The sequence below is a fragment of the Podarcis vaucheri genome (genome assembly GCF_965113315.1).
Source record: "Podarcis vaucheri genome assembly, chromosome: 8".
NCBI classification, from domain to species: domain Eukaryota; kingdom Metazoa; phylum Chordata; class Lepidosauria; order Squamata; family Lacertidae; genus Podarcis; species Podarcis vaucheri.
Window position 1 is genome coordinate 52,361,576 of NC_138766.1, and position 22,666 is coordinate 52,384,241.

General features: G+C 42.8%; 1 protein-coding gene across 2 annotated transcripts in view; it reads right to left on the bottom strand.

Annotated features, from left to right (window-relative positions):
* KLHL14 (kelch like family member 14) overlaps positions 1 to 22,666 on the bottom strand; it is a 60,624-nt gene that overhangs the window by 36,756 nt on the left and 1,202 nt on the right. Inside the window, exons 2-3 of one of the 2 annotated variants that reach the window (XM_082234823.1) lie at positions 20,333 to 21,364; positions 1,966 to 2,087 (exon numbers count right to left, since the gene is read on the bottom strand). In XM_082234823.1, coding sequence (XP_082090949.1) covers positions 1,966 to 2,087; positions 20,333 to 21,321 — 1,111 coding nt within the window. In that variant the 5' untranslated portion in view covers positions 21,322 to 21,364. Of the gene's footprint in view, positions 1 to 1,965; positions 2,088 to 20,332; positions 21,811 to 22,666 lie in introns of those variants that run through there. The other variant, XM_082234822.1, reaches the window with a different exon arrangement.

Sequence of the window (22,666 nt, forward strand, 5' to 3'; positions counted from 1 at the left end):
GCTAGCCACCAACACACCTGCCAAGTCAGTTATAATTCTTCATACAGCATATATAGAGGGGGGAAAACAGTTGAGTGGTTTTGGGAGACTCCAGTCTGGAAGCACCAAATACTTTTCCTACATTGTATGAGACCAGTGAATTAAAAGTGACAGTCAAGTCTTTAAAAGCAGTAAGTATGCATTTGATAAATATTTCATTTGGTGCTGCATTGCAAGTGAGATTCCTGATGTATATATTCCACAGTGAGTTCTCTTTCATTTGCTCCTGCCTGAGAACAACTCTACTGTACAATCAATCTCAGAAGCGCAATCTCAGAAGCAAACTGAGTCTTTTTTTCAGACTAATATTTTACTGTATATAATTAGTTGTTTTTTTTAAAGAAAGATCTTGCAATGTAAACATACTATGTATACTCTGATATACTTTCTTTTTACAGATGAAATTCAATTGGTGGTACATCTTGTGTAAGTGAAACACAGCAATTCCTGTAAACCTGAAAGTTATGACACCTTATTTGGTTGTTGTATAAATCTCTTCTTTTAAACAACTAGAGAAGGAAGGAAAGTATAAACACATACAAATGCGGATAAAAGTGGTATAGAACAATATATTTTGTTAAATGCACATTTTCACTCTATGAGAATCTGCATCTGCCAAACATGCCCTCTTCAGTACTATGAAAAATCTGTGACACTGGTCATCCCAAAGGGAGGTAAAAAAATGGAAGCCAGTAGTAATACATGTATACACACATACACAACTGTGTCCAGTGTTGCAGTTTGAAACTACACTTGAGTCCTGAGAAAAGTGATATAATTTTCTAAGATACTAAGGAAGATGAGATGGGTCACTAAGGTGTTGTGGGCACAATTAGTACCTTTGAGCACTGGCAGTAGTTGGAGCTATTGTACCGGTGCTGTTCCCTGCATGGTACATCTCCCCCCCCCCCCCGCACCAAGCTTGTGTTCGCTCCACTGCAGGTAAAGTGGCCTCTTAGGATCAGGCTGCCTGGGAAACAGCATTTCTGTTAGAAAATCTAAGTTTCACAAGTTGTCCGGCTTTTAAAGTATGGCTTTGATTTATGGATCAGAATTGCTCGTTTATAATTTTATCTGAACAGCTTTAGGCAATTCTGACAGTTAAAAATGTAGTTTTATTGACCAGTGCAGCTAGTCTGCCCACAAGGGGACCAGTAAATACACAGCCTACTGCACCAGGAAAAAACACTATTATTTGATTCCATGACCACGTTAGATTGGAAATCGTAACCACTATAACAATAAGTTCCAAAGCTTAAGACAAAATGCTTGCTGTAAAACATAGTTGCTGTTGAGAAAGAAGGGGACAGATCTGGATAGAAAACCTGCCAGTACAGTTTACTGAAGCTGACCTGTACCACTGATACCTGGCTGTGTCAGTGAGAGCTGTGGAAGACCGCAATGGGAGTGAGGGGGCAATTCTCTATGACATGAGTGGTGTAAAAGGGTATGCAGTACAATGCAATATGCCATGAGCTCTAAAGTATAATATAAATAGGACACAATCCAATTAGAAAGCTAGGAATTTCCAAGTCGCATCAGTTTCCGTGTGAGTGATCTAGGCATGTTTTGAACTCTCCTACTTAAATTAGTGGCACTTGGTCTTAACTGGCTGGATTGTGTCCACAGCATATAATATACACTGTAATAAAAGGCAAAGGTACCTAGAGGAGGAGGCAGGTTTATTTAAGAAAGCTTTGCCAGTTTTCACTATAAGCGTACTAAAATGATTTTAAGACAGATTTAATTTAGGCTTGTTCTGTTGTACAGGTACTATCTCCTACAATCTCAATTTACTCTTCCATTGTGAAACCTGTGTAATATATAAACAAATCTCTGTAGGGAAGCAAATCAATAAAGTGTCTAATTTGATTAACCATGTTTTAAAATTCATCAAGGTAATTCAACGTAAAGTAAACTGCTTACTTGTCAGTATTTTCCATGTCTTCTTTTCATCATCATAATACTGAACCAAATTGCTGGGTAGCCGGTCAGGTCCAGGGGGCAGTCCACCAACCAACAAAAGCATTTTCTTGTTGGAGCGAATTCTTCACCCAAAAGAGAGAGAAGATGAATAACCACATTATTGGAGAATATTTTTAGTAGCAACAAAATCATAACCATCATAGGAATGTTCACTGCTTGTAGTTTTCTATTTTACTTTTTTTTTGTTTTGTTTCCTTTCCCTATCATGTCTCAACAACTTTTTGAATCAAGCAGAAAAAAATAATAAGAAAGCTGCATAGCCCTCTATTTGTGGAATAATAAGTTTCCTTTATGCAATTTGTTAAAGGTTTTTTCTAGAATGACCTTTTTCTCATATTATCCCTTTAAATCATCACTCTTTACAGCTGAATACACATGAAATGCTCTGGAGTTGTACTAAGGTTAAACATTAAAGTTGCATGTCTAAAATCGTATTAGTCAAAATCATTATTATAAAGCCATTCTGCACCCAAAGAACCTTGAAAAAATTAAGGCTATGCAGAGAGATTCTGAACCAATTCTTTAATCACACACTGAAACTTAGATTCCAACACTTCTGGCACAATTAGTAGCAGTGTGCTAACAGGTACAGGCTGAACTCTACTTACTTACAAAACCCTTTTTTTTGTTTTGTTTAATTTAGCCCTACATTGCCTCCTCCCCCTCCACAGCCCCTCCTTTCTCTGCTCTCCCTCTGAGCACCACTGGCTATAGCAACACCAATTGGTAAAATGAGACTGTGATGTTGTTGTGAGCCTCCCCAGAGTGGAGCCCTGCCAATGCTTGCCACTGATCCAGCGGCATGAACCTGCTCAAGTGTGCAAAGTCACTCTAATTCCCTCCCTCTGTTTTTCTACCTTCTCCCCCAGGGGGCAGCCACTGAAAAGAGTGACTACCCACCCATCAAGAGCTGGCAATTCGCTGCTATTAACCGTGACCGTGATTCCCAATCTGCCTGGCAGTTCTTAAGAACAGGACTGCAACGTCTCATATGCAGTAAAAGCTGTAATATGCACCCTGGCCTCCATCGCTATACCTGATGAATGCACGTTTCTTTGTAACACTAATGGCTTTAACACAATTTCAAGAGAAAAGGGGAGAGGAGACCTAGACCCCTAGATGAGTACTGATGCTTTAATAGTCACTTTACATATAATTGAACATCTATCAGTTACAGAAGCCTGGAAAAGTGATAAAATTCTAAATAGGGAACCATGGTAAGGCAATTCATCCTACTGTGATGTGAAATTTTAACTATATGCACATGCTATGGACGTATGTTATATGCCTGATGCAACGTCTCACTGCAGGGTTGCTGACCTACTTGGTTACCCTGCAATCTTTATTGCATTAATCAATGGTTCTGGAAAGCAAAACAGGACTTGTTTCCATTAACCGGTTTGAATTATTACTGAACCATTTTAGGTACATTAAAAAAGAGGGCAACACTTCTGATGCTGAGATACTCTGTTAATATAAAAGTACTTCAGTAAAGGGAGCTTTATCACTAATGTCCACACACTGCATTCTTACAACAACAACTACTACTACTACTACTACTACTACTACTACTAAAGCCTGTATATGTTTGACCAACTAATTATATTAGCATAGTGCTCTAATGGAAACATTCGTGGAAAATGATCTCAGGTGAGTTTGGAATTTTGTCTGTATAGCCTTATTATCTTAATCAAGATATTGAAGGTGCAATCCTATTCAAGCCTACTCAGAGGTAAGCACCACTTAGTTCAATGGGACTTCAGATGTGTGCGTGCAGCAGATGTAGGGAACCTGTGGCGCTCCAAATCTTGCTGAAATTGGCCATGCTTGCTGGGGCTGATGGGAATTGTAGTTCAACAACTTCTGGAAGGCCAAAGGTACTACACACTTGGTGTATAGGACTGGACCACAAATATTACAATTGCAATTACAACAAACTAAGGCTGCAATCCTAAATGCACTTACTTGCACCCTCCTTCATATACAACTCTTTATTATAACACCACAATTCAGTGCTATTCTAATGTGCACATTACAGAACATATACAGCTCACCTCCTGTGCTTGGGTTTTATCTCTAACCTAGTAAATCAGAAGCAGATGGCCACACAATGTGGAAGTCACAGGCCAGATGTTATGCCAAAGCTAAGGCCACAGGACCTCCAGTTCTTGTTCAGGCTGCCTGTGCTACTTGTGACTAGCGGTGGGCAAACTCCTCTTGGTCAGAACTGGGCTCTTAAAAAACACCCCAAGTTTCTCCCAAACTCAGAAAATAGCTTAGTTCTCTCCAACCCAGTTCTGAGTTTGTTTTGGACTTGGCTGCACCCTGATGATGATGCTGGAGCATGACAGGATGTGATCCATTTACCCAGGGCTGTCTTTAGCAGATGCGGCGCCAGGGTGCAAATATCTGCCCAGCACCCCCAAATTACCACGGATAGTGTTGGGGTGGCTGTAGCTGCGCACTGCCAGCCATTGGGGGGGCAACTCTCCCCCATGCCACTGTGAGAGAGCAATCCCCACAGAGGCTTGGGAAGGCAGCTGTGTGCCTGCCAGCCATATGGTTGGTGGGGCGCAGCTTCCATCCTAAGCCTCTGCAGGGATCGCTCTCCTCCTGAGGAGGCTTGGGAGTGAAGCTGCGCTCTCCTCCTGCAGAGGCTTCGGAGGGGCGCAACTTCACTTCCAAGCCTCTGTGAGGACCGCTCTCCTACTGAGGAGGCTTGGGAGGGAAGCTGCATGCCCGCCAGCCTTATGGTTGGCGGGGAGCAGCTGGCGGGTATGCAGGGAAAGGGGAGGCTGCTGGCAAAGCCGCACAGCTCCTCCACTTGCTGGGGCACCCCTGAGAGGCTGGCACCCTGGCGCGACACACCACTAAGCCCTATGGGAAAGACGGCTCTGCGTTTACACACCAGCTTCATCCCTCACACTTGCCGTTTATGTTGCTCTAGTGACAGCAGTGATGGCAGGGGAAAGGTGGGAACTCTTTCTTCCCTTCTCTAATACCTTGCATGTTACTTAATGCTCAGTGCCAGACACACAGGATTGTGGTTTTCCAGCACTACTGACATGGGAAATGACATTTTGCAGCACTTCTTGCCTCTAGTACACAGGCATAGCTGCATGCCAGACATCAGTGAGGAGAGCAGGGGGAAAAGGGCTCGCTTCCCATGCTCTTGGTGCCTCACCAAAGCAACAACAAAGGAAAGGGAATGGGAGGAGACTTGGAGGTGTGGGTGTGGGTGAGTGGGAAGAAAGAGTGGGAGAAAAGCTTAACTTACTTTCTGGCTCAGAATTTTACCCATGTTACAGAACTTTTAGGGTTGTAATGCTTGCTTCACATTGAACAGTATCATGTATCTGTTCTAAACTGTGCTCAGATAATGCTTGGAACGATCACTACTTGTTTTTGTCCCCCTCCCTCATTTTCAAAATTTTATTAATATAACATGACAATATGTAGCAAAAACCATTATACATCAATCACTATTTGTGACATTTGTGCCGCAGGTAGGCCTCTGGATAGTACATTATTCAAGCAAGGGAAACATTTTATTTACAAAAGGAGTAGCATTGAATATGAAGGAGCTTGCTGCCTAAGTGCATGTGCACATGAATCTAGAAATAGGGCTTGGTGTTAGTTTATTTGTCAATTTATATTTAGCCATCATGCCAAGACTGCCTCTTATAGTAAAAGATAGTTATTACCTGCTTTAAAAGAAATCAGACACAGAATAGCTAGCAGGCAGTAACAAAGTTAGTAAATTTAAATTCGAGATCCCTTTGACCCATGAGATCAGAATCAGTTCCACAGTCACTGTCAGCATGGACTACCTTCTGATTCATGCCTGATAGATGAAAATTTCAATAACGCTTCATTCTACCCAATCTCTCCAAAGGGGGAGTAGAATAAACCATGTTTTAATTTGAGTTAAGGATGGCTGAACACATAACAAGAGACTGAGCAACGTTAAGCCATAAGTCACCTAAGCATGGTCATCCTTAATGAGAGAGTAAATTGTTTATTCCAACCGCCTTGTGTAGCATGTTCTATTTCTATCACAATCAACTTCACTTGTACTTTAAAATTCTGAAAACCATTGCAAGTTTGGCCAATAAAGAAGCTTATTTCAATTTTTTATTAGTTTTTGCATTTCACATTCATCTAAAAAACCATCTTCAAGCCTCATAGCACTATGAAGAAACAAAAAATAGTAAAAGTTGTCTTGTCTGAGATGCAGGATGGCTGGCGACACTCTGATATGAATTACCAAATAGTGGTAACAGGTAATGTATACTTGGGCCCAAATTGTACAATGTGAACACGTAGAAACCAGAGCTGTGTATGTGTAGCCCTTTCAAAAACAACAAACAAACAAACAAACAAACAAACAAACAAACAAACAAACCAAACTGCAAGTTATGCCAGTCACCTGTTCAGTGAAGAAGAAGAAGAAGAGTTTGGATTTGATATCCCGCCTTTCACTCCCCTTCAGGAGTCTCAAAGCGGCTAACAATCTCCTTTCCCTTCCTCCCCCACAACAAACACTCTGTGAGGTGAGTGGGGCTAAGAGACTTCAAAGAAGTGTGACTGGCCCAAGGTCACCCAGCAGCTGCATGTGGAGGAGCGGAGACGCGAACCCGGTTACCCAGATTACGTGACTACCGCTCTTAACCACTACACCACACTGGCTCTCGCCAGTGTGGAGAAAAGAGAAGGTGGGTTGTTGAGACAGACCTCAGTTTCCACTGCCAAAAAACTGATTTGGTGTGATTTTCAGCTTATTTGAGGATTCTACACATGCACAGATACTGCTGGACTGAGGAATTGCACATCCAGCATAGAATCCCTTTAAAGATGCGTGCAGAAGCCTACTTATGTACATGTTTCACACACCCCAAAAAAACAATATCCTGAGATTTAAAAAAATGAAAAATGACTAACAGAAATCAGTAAAAATGCAGCATTATTAAAAGCAATCCACAGTTAAATCCTATCAACTATTTATGGAAGGCTTTCTGCAGTTTGTGGGGCATCATAACAGAGAAGGAAATTGCTGATACTTCCCCTACAACAAAAAAGAAATAGAAGACAGTTGGACACCAAAAGTGCTGAATTCAGCGGGTCTACTCTGAATGTGACTTAGCTGGATACCATCCTCAAGAAATTATAACTTGAGGATGGTATCCAACTAAGTCACATTCAGAGTAGACCCGCTGAATTCAGCAGACTTAAGCTGATTACATAGTAAAACAGCCCAAGCTGCAAAAGAAAAACAAACAAACCTTTTTTCTGAATGCTGTATGGAAAAGCGCATGAATCCAACATTTGAAAGGGAAACTTTGGAAGGAACTTGGAAGGGCATATTTTAAAGGTCTAACAGCCTATATTTCCATGCTATACTTTGCTGCATATTTTGTGATTTTAAACATCTGCTGGGATTTTCTCACTACTTGTCCCCAAAGTGGATCTTGGCATCCAATAATTCTTTTATACCTAGTTTTTTCCCCTTTGTACCAATAGCTTCTTCCTAACAAACTATGGTCGCTAGCCAACATGCATCCATGTAAGGCGAAACAAACTACATTCCAGTTTGGACATAATTACAAGACAAGGCTTCATGGCTTGCTGCTCCCACTCACACCAGGGTAGGGGTGAAGTCAAAGCAATCAGATAGTATGAACTACCATGCTGCTTAACCCTGATAAGCTATTAACCATGGATTAGTATTATGTGCAAACTAGCCATATATACCTCAGCAGTTCTAAACGGCATAGGAGTGATATAGCTGTCCATGCTGAAACCTCTAATGATTTCAAAATTCAGGTCCACTTCATATCTTATTAATAAGTCAGGATAAGCCAAAACATTGTTTAGCAAGACTGTGTGAACATGTGGACTCCTAGAAATGTCTAAACCATGCTTATAATTAAGCTCTCTTCAGACTAACCACAAGCTGCAGCCAATAACAAACCTTTGGTTGGAGCTTGTGTTTAGTCTGGACAGTGCTCAACCTAGGCTTGCCATACGTCAGGAAAATAACCGACATGTCCTGGTTTTTGAGTGTAAAAATGGCATCGGGGGAATTTTGCCAAATCAGTAAAATGTCAAGGAAAACCCAGGTGTATGTCAACGTGATGGAAAGAAAAAGCAGCAGAAACAGCTCCAAAAACTCAGCCATTTGGGTTTGTTAAAAAAAAGAGAGAAAAGAAAAGCTCAACAACATTGCGGCAAGTATCAGAAATTTTACTTTTTGAGATATGGCAACTCTAGCTTAACCACGAGCCTGGATTCAGATGACATGCTAAGCCAAATCTTCTCATAACTCCACACAGAAGCAAAAAAAGTGGCTTCAGATCCTCTCCATTAGCCCACACTTTTACACTAAACCACTGTTTGGGTTAGTGAAATATGAATCAAGCTATTATATTTTAGGTCACTTTTCAAGTGTACCCCTAAAGTTATAAAATATGAATGTCACAAACATGTTTACAAATATGAACATAATATAGGTACATGTGTCTGGGATCCATCATTATCTACAGCTCCCTATTCATAAGCAAAACTGGGTTTGCCTCTGTGTAATATGTGAAATGCTCCAGAGACCTGGGGGCTCTTGAGATAAATATTTCCAAATTCTGGAGATGGAAAAAATTCATCAGCATAACATAAATATTTGTTCCCCTCAATTTTAATACCTGCCCAACTGTTTTTGTGTGTGTGGGGGGGTGGCTTCTATGTTCACCTGTTATGTGAAGAATTTGTAAAGAAGGGATTGGATTAATGATTTGGTTTTTCTGCAAGTCCCCCCCCCCCCAGTTGGAGGTTTATGTGAGGATTCTAAGAGCAGACAAATTAAAGGCAGTATTAAATGCTGAAGTGGAAATCTTACAAAAATGGAAAAGGAAACAAATAGGAATAATGTGTATCTTGTTCCCAATTCTTCTTGATTTTTCTTTTATATATGTAACTACAGGGTCCTTTCCTCACTTGTTTCTTTGTGTCTTAAAATTATTTCTTCTTTCACTGTGTGCAGCCACTTCCTTGGTATCCACACTACATTTTTCATTCACCTTTCTTTTCTTTTATGAACATGAAATAGCCAGGCCAACACAACTGATTTCACCTATTGGTTTGATTATGCTATCCTTGTTAAGTCACTTAACTGTATCCCAAGTGCTTTTGCAACATTTTAAAGTATTTTCCTTTCATGTTGCTGTATCCCTGCTTCAGATTACTGATACAAACAATGCACCAACATTTGTGTTTGTTTTAAAGCAAAAGCTGCCTCAGGAGGCTGCAATTCTGAACACAGAAACAATAAAACCTTGCTTAGTCCTTTGTCCATTGACAGTGCACACCCTGGTCCTACCCCACCCACAGCCACCATCAAATCATCCATAGAAATGATTTCCTTAGCAAGGTTCTCTTAGAAATATGATCTGGAAACTTGTTCTTGCAGACCTGGAGGTTGCCATTACCTTTAAAAAATGTTTTTTGGGAAAAGAACCATCAACCATGTCTTTTCTTCACTGTCTTTCTGAGTCACCAGCTTTTGCCTCAGGCCAACAGAAAATTTGTAGCATGTAATCTTGATTTATCATTAAATATTTTGTTTAGACAAACATTAATAGATGCTTCTTTCTTTCTTTCTTTCTTTCTTTCTTTCTTTCTTTCTTTCTTTCTTTCCTTCCTTCCTTCCTTCCTTCCTTCCTTCCTTCCTTCCTTCCTTCCTTCCTGTGGGACTGCACAAGTAGGTAGGTGAATTTAATTTCTTGAACCCTTTCAAATGAATCTCTCACACAAATACTGGAGCCAGTTTCATTTTCTTGGCCTCCACAGGCTCAGTGTATCACACTTCATTCAGGGTTTACCCCAGGCAGCATGGTGACCTACTCAGAAAGCTTTGACAATCCTCTATTTGGAAATTGCAGCTCTAGGCACAGAAGAGTGTACAAAACTCCAGCACTGGTTGGACATTCAAAGTCATGTCATTACAATTACATGAAGCTAGAGTGAGGCTGTGGCTGCTCTAGCACAGGCACACACACTGAGGGCATAACTGTAGACGAGAGGCAGCTTTCCAAAGAGTTAGCCATCCCTTGTTCATCAGAGCTAAGAGCTAAATGGCACCTTAAACCTAGGTTATGGGTGCAAGAAGAGAATGTCTAGGCACACTTTTTTATAACAAGAATTCAAAGCTGAAAATGAATGAACTGCAGCTAAAATATTATGTTCATTTTTCACATGGTCTAGTCCTTCCTCTGCCCACACCCTTAATACTCCTAACGGGGTCTCTTCTCCAGTCTTCAGAAAGCAGCTGGAAGTGGGGAGGCAGAAAAATGTCCTCCTTTCCTTCCATCCCGCAGTTTTATTCTGAAATCTTAGGCGCAGTACCACACCCCGAGTTCAGAAATTGCTCACGCTAATGAATTTTCCTGTTGCAAAGTGTGCCGAGAACAACGGGAGTTTCGAACTCTGCTTGTCATGATGTGGAACCCTGTGCAATCAGGGAACCATGTCATGGAGAGAGCCTAGGCACACAGAGCTGGCTCCTCACAACAGATGTGCCCTCCCAGGGAATGGGCAGCAGCAGTGTGAGGGGCTGGCAGAGATGTGATGGCAGAGATGGGCCCACTCCCCAACTCTATATACTGCTAGCTAGACTTGGAAGAGTGTGCCCAGCTTCACAGACATATAACAGGCTGTATTTATTCATTGTATTGCAACACACTATTTTTATTTGTTATAGCTATTTAGCTAGGATTGGTTCCTAAAGTGCCCTATGACTAAAATCCACAGGAAGGATTTTTACTATGGATTTTTGCTACCATATTATTACTGATATGTTAGTGTGGTAGGGGCAGTCTCCTCTGGTTCCTGGCAGTTAGTGATAAACTCTGAATTCCAGGAGGGAGTGGAATCAGAGTTTAGGTGATGCTGGTAACAGATGCCAACCCACAGAAGTTTTCTGGCCCCTCAGTGTGTTATTTACTATTCATTTTATTTCTATATTTATTTATCCTTCCTTTCTTCCAACATGGAATTCCAAGTGGCATAAATGGGGGTTTCCAGACAGCCTCCCATCCAGGAACTGACCAGACCCCGACCTGGAACTGCTTTAGCTTTAGCAAGGTGACCGAACTACGTGCCCTGAGGCTATGCTCTTGTACGTACATATGAGTCGGACAGGTAGGATGTATTATACTAACACTATTTACAGTGATGAACAATTCAAAAATTTCTTGGCAAGTTGTCTGCTGTACATTTTCCTTTTAGGAAGTTTAATAGGTTTTTTGTTTTTTTAAAAAAAACCCCACTTGTGAACTGGATATACAAGTTTTCACTTTCCCTATTAGTCAGATTCTTGCTGATTGTACTGTCTCACCATTACTTCAGGTTTGTACAGAAAATTCACATCACAGTGTCCTTGAGAAAACACTGTCTTTGATCGTAGTGTCTGAGGTCTGACATCATGGAGAGCTGTGCTTTAAAGAACATGAACGCTTCTCTCCTCTCTGTCTGTGAAGGGAGCAAGCTGGTACGTGATCAGAAATTATGCAGTCCTGATTTATCTCCTTAATTTGCTCTATTGAAACACTGCATATATTGCACCCCAAATCCCATCTTAAGTTTATCCAAGTCTCATAGGAATTCTAAAAGTAATGTTTGTTCCTTTGTTATGGCTGGTTATCCATTTCCCTCTGAGGCTTCTTAAAAAAAAAAAAAAAGTCTGCTGTCTCAGCCATTACTTTCTCCAGCCTCCCCCTCCAGCCTCCCCCTGATCAGTCAGCTTCTGTTAATCTTGGCAGGGTTTATTTGAGCTAAATCAGTTATCTCCCTTCCAATGACACAGCAAGAGATATATGCTACTAGAAATATTTGGAGCCATCTTCCTGAAAATGTTCCAGGGTAACAAATAACTTAGCTGCAAATCCAATGCCAAGAAATACTTTTTTGTTCTTTAAAATGACTCCTAGTTTTAAGAACCAGTGACAGAGATTATTATTATTTATTGAACAGCTGACAGCATTTCTATGGGGCGTTTCCGCTATGTTTTTGCATATTTGATTACTTTTGATATTTGATTACTCTGCATGGATTGTGCCAACCATAAACTGTGGTGCTATTTTGAAGTTAGGGATTTATTATGCCACTGTGACTGCTGTTTCTCCTGATGACCTCCAATGACTATTGCCAAAGGGTACTGGTTGTTTGGGGGAAAGCTTCAGGGTTGGGGCTGTTATTTTGAATCTGAAGTTTATCTATTCTAGGCGATGTGGATATATGGTGGCCAGAGGACAATATTTAATTTATTAAGTCCAAAACAGTTGGATGGCACCTTGTACACCTCCTTCCAGCAGCTCTTGCAGGCAAGCTGGTGCCAAACGTATAGGTCTGCTTTCCTTTGGACCACATCAGTGAGGCCGAGGGAGGGGTTGTTGACGGGGCAGCCCAGGACCGCTATACATACTGCCCAGGCTTGCACCCAGAGGAGTGCTGCTAACACAGCAGTTTGACTTCATCCTGGAGGCACATTCCATTGTCTCTTGAGACAGACAGATGCCAACATATAGTAATCATCTTACCAGCTTGCGCCAACTTTTTATGCGCAAATTTCCAAATATCTTCCAGTAAATTTTCACAGAACTCAGGCCCTGTTTGATAACTTATACAATTAATAATCAACACAATCAGCACATCTTGGCTGGTTTGATGGTCAGTGCAAAGCGGCTAAGAAAGTTCTGGCTAAGGCAATTAGGGATTCACATAAGAATCCATCAGAGGAATCCATGGAAAATTTGATTAAACTTAGATTGGCTGAGACCCTATCTGCCTGCGGACTGCCTCGCCAGAGTGGTGCATGCTCTGGTTATCTCCTGCTTGGATTACTGCAATGCGCTCTACGTGGGGCTACCTTTGAAGGTGACCCAGAAACTACAACTAATCCAGAACGCAGCAGCTAGACTGGTGATTGGGAGCGGCCGCAGAGAGCACATAACACCGGTCTTGAAAGACCTACCTTGGCTCCCAGTATGTTTCCGAGCACAATTCAAAGTGTTGGTGCTGACCTTTAAAGCCCTAAACGGCCTTGGTCCAGTATATCTGAAGGAGCGTCTCCCCCCCCATCGTTCTACCCGGACACTGAGGTCCAGCACCGAGGGCCTTCTGGCGGTTCTCTCACTGCGAGAAGCCAAGTTACAGGGAACCAGGCAGAGGGCCTTCTCGGTAGTGGCGCCTTCCCACTACAACTACCAGGCTTTTAGAAGACATCTGAAGGCAGCCCTGTTTCGGGAAGCTTTTAATGTTTGATGTATTATAGTATTTTAATATTCTTTTGGAAGCCACCCAGAGTGGCCGGGGAAGCCCAGCCAGATGGGCGGGGTATAAATAATAAATTATTATTATTATTATTATTATTATTATTATTATTATTGTTGTTGTTGTTGTTGTTGTTGTTGTTGTCTGCTCAAAAACAAGAAAGCGGAATATATTAAACCCAATGTCAGGAATTGGGACTAGCAGTAATGGAACAGAGGAAAGACAAAATCTGGGAAATGGGTTGTAGCCCTGAGCTCCTCAGGAAAAAATACAAGATACATATATGATTCATAGATAAAATTTATCTCTATGTTTTTTGGTCTACTAGGTAGAGACACATCTCTAAACACTGCACAGCTCACACAAAGAGTACAAAATAGGAGCAGCAGATAATCCAGGTGGGTTCAGTGGATGATCATAGTGAGGTATTTCATATATACAAGAACTGTGTCAAAATGCTTGTGATAGGTTGCCGGTCACATCTCCCACTTTCAGTCCCACAATAATCACCTTACTACTTGACTTATTATGACATATTTATAATACTTGACCTCAGAAGGCAGATGTTGTCTCACATGGTTCTTTCTCTACACAGAAAAGCAGCCTTCAAATTAATATGTTTGGCAGAAGGCCATCCATTTGATACAGAGTGTTATAGTTCAATAATAAGGGATACTGGCAGCAAACTAAACAGCAAGCTAAGGTAAGCTGAAGGATCTGAATGTGCTTAGTGAGTTCTTTTTGGCTTGTTTGTTTTACTCCCCCTCTTCACTTGAACAGCAGGCCTCCATTCAGCTCCATTTCAAAGTTTTGCCTTGTGAGATGGAAGGCAACAAGCATAAGTATGCTGCATAGGGATGAGCAGGGCGGCAAAATGGGGAAGTGGGAGCATTCAAGTGGGTCCTTAGAGGTTAAAGGAACCTCTAAATATATATAGGAATCATGAAATCATAGAATTGTAGAGATCTAGTCCAGTCCCCTGAAATGCAAGAATATTTTGCCCAACATGGGGCTCAAACCAATGACCCTAAAATTAAGAAAGTCATATTCTACTTGAATGATCTACCAACTGAACTATGAGAAACTTGCCTTTTCTTTTTAAAGCAAGCTCAACAGTCTCCAATCCCAGTAGGGCTGAGGTCTGTACCAGGGGATATTTAGGTACTTAAAGGTTTGGAGGGCATGGACCCCTTGACACAAATTTGCATAAGAGCAGCATATGCTAATGTGTATAGATGCAAATTTAGAATTTAAATGTCAGAGAAGGCAAGTCAGCCTATTTCCTATCCAAATCGCCCTGTGTAAATTCTTCAATTAATTTGCACCCTACCCAGAGCCCCTAAAATGAGTCCTCCTTCAATTCTTTTACCCCCAATTAATTTCCCAACATATCTTTATCAAAATCAGTTAAATTCCCTTTCAATTTACCCTCAAATTATCTCTCTAAACACATTTATTCTTCCAAATTAATATCCTACCCAAATTGACCCTTTACAATTCCATTTCCCCCAAAATCATTACCCACACAGAAACACTTGGGGCACTTAGAAAAAGATTTGGAGCTCAAGCCCCATGAACCCAACTCTAGTGGAGCCCCTGGTCTGGACATGCATGTTGCCCACTTACTGCCAGTGAATGTTGCCAGCATGGGAGCAGCTATTGCCTCCAAGACCAATTTCCTTCCAACAGGAATCTTTAAACAGAGAGGAGGACCCTTTCTGTATGTGTTGTGGGGAAAACACAACTGGCTTGCAAGAACATGCATCTTCAAACCCAATTCCCTCTCCCCTCACACTTGTACCCAAACCAAACAGGAGAATGGGTCTCCAAAGCCCCTCATCTCAAGCAAGTGCCAGGCGCTCCCCTTCCTTAATTAATATTTGATTATGGTGCCTATAAAGCGCAGTGAGCATACACAGACTGCAGCTAGGATTTCAACCATACTTATATCTCATAACTACACACAGATAAACAAAGCCTGCCCCTTGGAAAACAGAGTGGCAAAACTTGATTGAACTTTAGAATGATAAAAATGATTAAAATAGCTTTATTGGTCATCGACAATTATATGCCTTCATGCAACGGACTTTGCAGGAAGTCTAACTTGACAAGTATCAATATCTAGCTTTTTAAAAAATATAAAAAAGCACTCTAGTGAAGTCCATTGTGTGAGGGACCCTTTCAGACAACTAAGTTCTGCTCAGTGGTGAAAGAGGCAAAGAATTACAGAGTTCTGGGTAAACGTGTAAACCATTGTCTTGAAGTATCCAACCTGATTTCCACTGCACAGTCACTGTAACTATCAATATGTGAGACATTAAAAAAGAGCTCATGCACCCAGGCAAATGGTAGTGAGCTGCAAAAACAGGTGGGAGGAAGAGGTATCATAGTCCTTTCTTGCTAAGACTTCCTAGTGAACCAAGATTAGTAGAAAAACCTAAAGAGCCCTTTCAAACACCCAACTTTTCCCATTTGCTGAGAGGCAAAGGTGATACCACTTGCCTGGAGAGAGCTATTTCATTTTTCTCAGTTTATTGGGAAAGTGTGGAAACAAAGTAAATTTTTATTCCAATTCTTTCAATTCACAGCTCTAAAATGTAATTGAAAATGCAAAGGAAATTATCATCTTTAAAACCAGTCACCAAGAAAACCATAAGCTGTAATGCAAGGAAGAGTTTCTGCCACTAGGACACTGATGACTGGTTGCTAGTCAAATAAGGGGGAAAGCTGAAGTTGATGCTTTATTATTACCTCGAGCAAGCCATATAAACATTACAATCTCCATATATGCATCTTAGCATTTGCCTCTTCATTCAGCAACTGAGAGTTAACGCAGAAGCCCAATTAAGAAGTAACAAAATCATGGTCTGTCAATACATGCATGATCCTCATAACTCTACTTTATCCCTTACTCCTTTGTGTGTAACAAGATTTAGCTTTGATTCACAGTTTGTAACAAACTGCGGTTTCCTATTTCATCTGAACACAAGAGACTCTTGTTTATAGAAATAATTAGGTAACAAATCAGGATATTGAAACAAAGCATAGTGTGCTATCTTGGTTTGTTAACAAATTGTGGTTTGAATGAACCACAGTTTCTCATATTCAGACAAAACAGGAAACTGCTGCTTGTTACAAACTGCAAATGGAAACTTTAAATCTCCTCCCCTTGTGTGTAAAGCAGAGAGGGGAGGGGGCAAATCATGCATGTTATATTCAGCACTTTACAGGGTATAAAGCTGTACTTCTTTATACAATTCTTAGGATTAAATTCCTCTAAACTCTGAAAGTTTATGATTTCTTTCTTATGGAAAAATATATTTTCCATAGTTTTTAGAACAAACATTTACATTTTATGGGTGAAAAGTATATCTTACTTTACTACTGATTCTCTAGAACTAGCATATTGGTATGATCTATATAATGCATTTGAAATGTAATAAATGTTGGCTATGGTCTTGCATCCATTGAAGGATTTCATTTTGAGACAGACCATCATGAAAGGTATTATAGTTTCAAATATGTGCACTTGTTTTGCAGCAGTGATAACAATATTATCTTATTTTAGGGCTGCAATGCAAAAGAGACATAAAATTACTACTTCCAGAGAGCAACTTGAGAATCATAATTCAGGCTTTTAGCTTTTTACCCTTTCTCTTTAGTGAGAGTTTAAAGTTTGCAAATAGGGCAAATCCCAAAGCATCTGCATGCAATAGTTTTAAGTAGTGCATTAGGAACAAAAGTGTAATTTTAAGCAAATCAGGAAGACAGTTATCAAATTATGCTAAAGGCCTGATACAGCCCCCATTAAAGTAAATGGGAGTCTGCAGCAGGATGTTAATCAGTCTTTAAGAGCAGGTGTGTTAATTCTATGTTACTTCATTATAGAGTACTAAGCAGATGTCTATGCCACTTAACTATTTACCTCTCAGAAAGAAACTAGTCTCTTTTAAAAAGAACCATATTCATAAGTATCCCTTATCAACATCTCATAAAACATTTCATGTAGTTCTAATTTACCTATGTCATTATTGCTCCCTGGAAACCAATAATCATGTCTGGAAATCATTCTCTATATTCATTTCTATCTATCAGATTACTTTATTCAATAAGTTTTAAATATGCTTTCCCCCAAATAATTCCAAATAATGTTCCCATGCCTTTTAAAGAATCTCTTTCATTTAATGTTAAGCTTTCAAGGATCATCATTTGTTTAGTTTAAAATTTTATATTTAATTTCTTCAGTTTTAATTAAGTCATATGGAACAGTTAAAAAACTTTAATCGGGTGCATATAAAAATTTGCTTTGCTTATGAACATCTTTGATTTATTTATCTTTTTGTGTATATACTAGACAGTATCGTAGAATAATTATGGAATATTAAAGAAAGTCAAACTATCAAGATACTAGAGTAGATCATTAATGGAGATCAATGATAACATCTAGAGTAAAGTTTTAATATGACTACAGAGGTTAATTTGTTTTAATACTCTCAATATGTCCATACAATATTATATGTGCAACAAACAAGTTAAATCAGTATCCACATATGAGTACAAAAGTGAGAAATACTGGGTTGTATCCAATGTTAGTCCTATTCAGTGTTGACCCATTGAAATTAATGGGCTTGACTAACTTAGGCCCATTAATTTTAATGGGTCTACTTTGAATATAGCATAGATGGATTCAACCCATAGTTCCATAACACTGCAAGCCCATACATATCTACTCTGTAGGAAGTCCCATTTAGTTCAGTGGGCTTTACTCCCAGGTAAGCAGGTGTAGGATTGCAGCCTTAATGACTACAGAATAAGGTCAGACTATGTCTGTTCTGTGCATTTTTTGCTTAAAGGAAAAAGATAGCTTCCAGCTGCAGAAGTATCAGCATCCCTGACACCTGTAAACATTCAGTGGTCAGAACACCACTACATATCCTTCAAATGATATGGACCAGTGAAGCTGGAAGGTATCTGCACTGAACCAAACAGCCTGGTATCTCAGCAATCCACCACAACACAAACCCCATCATGTCCCAGGTGGTGTGCAGAATTGAGGCTGAAGTAGGTAATGTAGTCTGTATTTCGAAAGCCAAAATATTATCCTAGAGACAGTTGCCAGACATGTTACTGTTAAGGCCTCAAATGTACTTTTATATTTCTTAGTGCTCCTGTTACATTTTTTCCTAATACTTGATACTAAGATACACTATAGTGTAGCTAGATATTTTACAAAGCCTCTCTAGAAACAAAGAAAGCCAGAAGCTCTGCAGCTATCATCTGCTAAAGTTAAATGTTTAAGTTAAACATGGAGTTTTTGTTAAGTTCTGAACAGGGAAATAAAACACCATAATATGCAAAACACTATGGATCCCACAACGCTCTTTTCCATCATGCCACTTTAATAACAATTCACTGTTAACCATATATTAAAAAGACAAAATAAAAGTTTTGTGACATGTGCAGACTTTCAGTTTAATACTGTATTAATAATAATACATACAACAAAAAGAGGCATAGCTACACACAAAAATGTAATATTAAACACTTCCCATCTCTTTCATTTCCCATAGTAGCAATTTAAAAGATTTTTATTATGGATTTTGCCCTTTCTTTTCAACATTATGGTTCATTCATTCATTTAACAGGAAAATATATATGATGTCACAAACACAAACAGTATGACATCATGACTATTCCTGGGCAATACCATACCTGCATTTTATCAACGACAGTATTATAAGTAAGCATAGAAAGTACTTTAAGAGCTAGATGTAAACCCAGACATCTGCACTGTATTTGGATTGTTTTATAAAACAGGTGAAACATTAAACTGGGAATAATGTGAAGCATGTTAATGATTAACACATTTTAAGTTGTACTTTTTGCTGTTAAATATAACTTGTACGTTGCATTGTAGTATCATGGGAACAGAGCATTATATCAGAAAGAATTGTGGTAACTTCCACAGTAGAAAGATGAGGAGCTGGCAAGATACTATCCCTGTAGAAAGGGCCCAAGGAGATCATAATGGGATTTAAAACTGATGCTACTAAGCCATGGCTGTTTGCCCATCCAATTTTCTCCCCATATTGTATTTTAAGAGACATCTCTTAAATTATCCAGCACATTCCACTTTCCCTTGACACCAGTCTTGCTTGCTGTGCCCTGCACCTCTAACAAGTACTGTAGTTCAGTGACTGGGCAGCTTAACACTTAAGGAGAACATCACAACCTGTTACTGAAGTTTTCCTTTCCTTTTTCAAAACTGTGTTCTCCTTTTGTCCTCCCCTCCCCTAAATCAAACAAATTTAAATAAATTTAAAAAGTACTTTGCTTTCTTCAAAACACCTCACCATGGGCTGTATCAACAAAGCATCTTCCAGAAAAGTGTGGGTGCAATTCCTCATACATTTTGACAGGACTCGAACAGGGCAAGCTATTTGCTCGAACTTTCCCTACAGCCCGAACTTTCATCCAAGTGGGACTGACCTGTATCCTTTATCACAAGCTCACTCACAAGAGCACAAGCAGAAATCTACAGCACAATCCTATATAGGTCTACTGAGTAATAAGTCCCCATGTAACTTCCTTCCACATAAGGGTTCAGCTTTAGTTGTGTGCAAACTTTCTGCACGTGTTATTGATGCAGTAGGAAGTGACTATCCAAAACAGCTGCATCATCTTTAAAGGGCCCTAAATATCTAAGCCATGGCTCCTTTTTGAGCCATGATATCCCTGTGGCTGTTGCTATAGTGTCCCCCCCCCCCAATATATATTTCCTCTCTATTTTCATCCAGTGCCTATGGGAGGGTGTGTTCAAGCCACCGCCTCAGCCAGGCGCTGTCCCTGTTTTGCTCACAGCTCTGTAGTGCTGAAGTCAACTTTTGAACCTCAAGTTTCATGTACACACGCAGCTAACCCAATGCAAAGTATGAGGCTTTATCTGAGTTGGACCCCCCGCCCGCCCGCTTCGCCTTCTCTTACTTACCTGCTGGCCAGGCTCTGCCTGCAGTGCTGCCTGAAGGGCATCAGGTGGTAGTTCATGGCGTCCAGAAGCAGCTTCTGGCAGACGGGGTCGGTCCGCATGAAATCCACCGACTGGACCCGCTCGACGAGCTCCGGGGCCGGGATGAGCGCGAAGCGCAGGCGCTTCATGAGGTCCGGCGCGTACTGCATGCGGGTCTCTCGGTCGTGCTCCAGCCACAGCACGGACATCTGGAAGAGCGCCAGCTCCGACTCCACGGGGGGAGGCAGCGAGTCCAGCAGGGCGCGCATCTCCTCGAAGTTGAGCAGCAGCACGTCCTCCACCAGGTACTTGTTGGCCAGCTTCTTGGTTTCCTCGAGGCCGTGCAAGGCGGCGATCTTGCACACCTGCTTGTAGTTCTGCACCGAGATCTGGTCGTTGAGGAACTGCACGCACAGCTTGGTGACCTGCGGGATGTGCAGGATCTTGCTGACCGACAGCACCTCCTCCACCGTGTCCAGGGACAGGGTCACGTTGGCCGTGTACAGGTACTCGAGCACCAGGCGCAGTCCGATCGACGAGCAGCCCTGCAGCACCAGGTTGTTGATGGCCCGCGGGCTGGCCAGCAGCTTGTCCTCCGGGGACGAGGAGGGCGTGCCGCCGGACTCTTCCTGCTGCTGCTGCTGCTGCTGCTGCTCTTTGGAGGTTAGGCCGTCCTGAGCACCTGGTCCGACGCCCAGCGGGTGGTGGTGGTGGTGGTGCCCGCTCCCCCCGCCGCCGCCGCCTCCTCCGCCTCCTCCTCCTCCTCCTCCTCCGGCGGTGCTGGAGAAGAGCGATCGGAAGTACTGCGAGCACGAGGCCAGCACGGCCTTGTGGCAATGGAACTGCTGGCCTTGCGCCGTCAGGGTCACGTCGCAGAAGAGCTGCTTCCTCCACAGCAGGTTGAGGCCGTGGAGCAGGTTGTCGCTATGGCTCGGGTCGAAGGTAGACGTTCGGTCCCCGGACCTGGACATGGCGGGCAACCTCAGCGCACCGGACTGGGAAGCCTCCTCCGACCTGGGCAAAGAGGGGGCAAGGCGGGGTGGGGTGGGGTGGGGTGAGGAGACGAGTGGTTGAGAGGCTGGGGCTGAAGGGGGCCACACAAGAACAAACGCGGAGCTTTCACAGGCCTGGCGCGTCCATCCTTAGCGCAAGCAGCGAGACGCGTCCTGCTCAGCCGCCCCCGCCGCCGCCGCCGCCACGGCGGGCTTGGGGCTGCTTAAAACTCTCGGTGTGCTGCCCTCCCCCCGCCATGGGGCTGGGGCTTTCATCTCCAGCAAGCGCTGCTGCTTCCCTCCCCAAATGGCGGGGTGGGGGGGTGGGGGTGGGACACGGCTCGCGGGCAACTACTTTCTTTCAGCCCGGGAGGAGCGGAGGAGGCGCGCGCGCCACTTGCGCGCCACACTGCTGCTGCTGCTGCTGCTCCCTTCGCAGGAGGCGGGAAAGGAAGGTGGGGTAGAGTTTGGGCTTGTACGGCAAGCGGCGGAAACTCTCCGAGAAACTATCGAGACGAAAGAGAGGGCGGGTGGAAAAACCACGCAGCCCCCTTGCCAAAGTCGAGGGCGGCCAGGCCGCTCTTTCAGACAGCCTGCCTGAAGATGCCCCTGTCGGATGCCCCTCCCCTTCCCCAAACTGCGCCTTTCCCGCCTTCGCGAGGGACGGCGTCTGCAGAACCGCCAGACGCTTCGCCTTGAAGCAGCACCGCGAGGGGGGGGGGGAGAGGAAGGAATGTCCTCGTCTGAGGGAGAGGAGGAGGAGAGGAGAGGGGGCAGCGGTGTGCACCCAAGTCCGGCCGCCCCTCGCTGCGCGTGCTGCACTGCACTGGGCAAAGCGGGGAGAGAGGCAGGCCGGGCCGAGTCCCCCCGCGGTCTGGCGTTGATTCTGCGCGGGTTGCTTTTCCTGTGGGCGGAAGGCGGCGCCGCTTTAACTCCGGCAACTCTGGGAAGTTCGAGTGGGGAGGTGGGTGGATGTGGAGGGGGGAGAGAGAGAGACTGGGGGGCATGAGGGAAGGAGAAGGAAGAGGCGAGCGGGCGGGGAAAAGTGCCCCTGCGCCGCCAGGAGCCGGAGCTCCCCAAGCCAAAGTCGCCTGGACTCTGAGGGCGGCGGTGGCGGCGGCTGAGGGGAATCAATACACCGAGCCTTAACCTGGGAGTTGCACCTGCTGGCGCTGAGGGGAAAGAGACCCGCGCTGGCCGTCGCCCGCCTCCGGCAGAGCCGAGCCCTCCGCGGCAACAGCCAGCGCCGCCGCCGCCGCCACGGCTTCTCTGCGGGATCCCGGCGAGGGCTGCTACTTCCATTGTAGCTTCCCCTTCTGGTGGG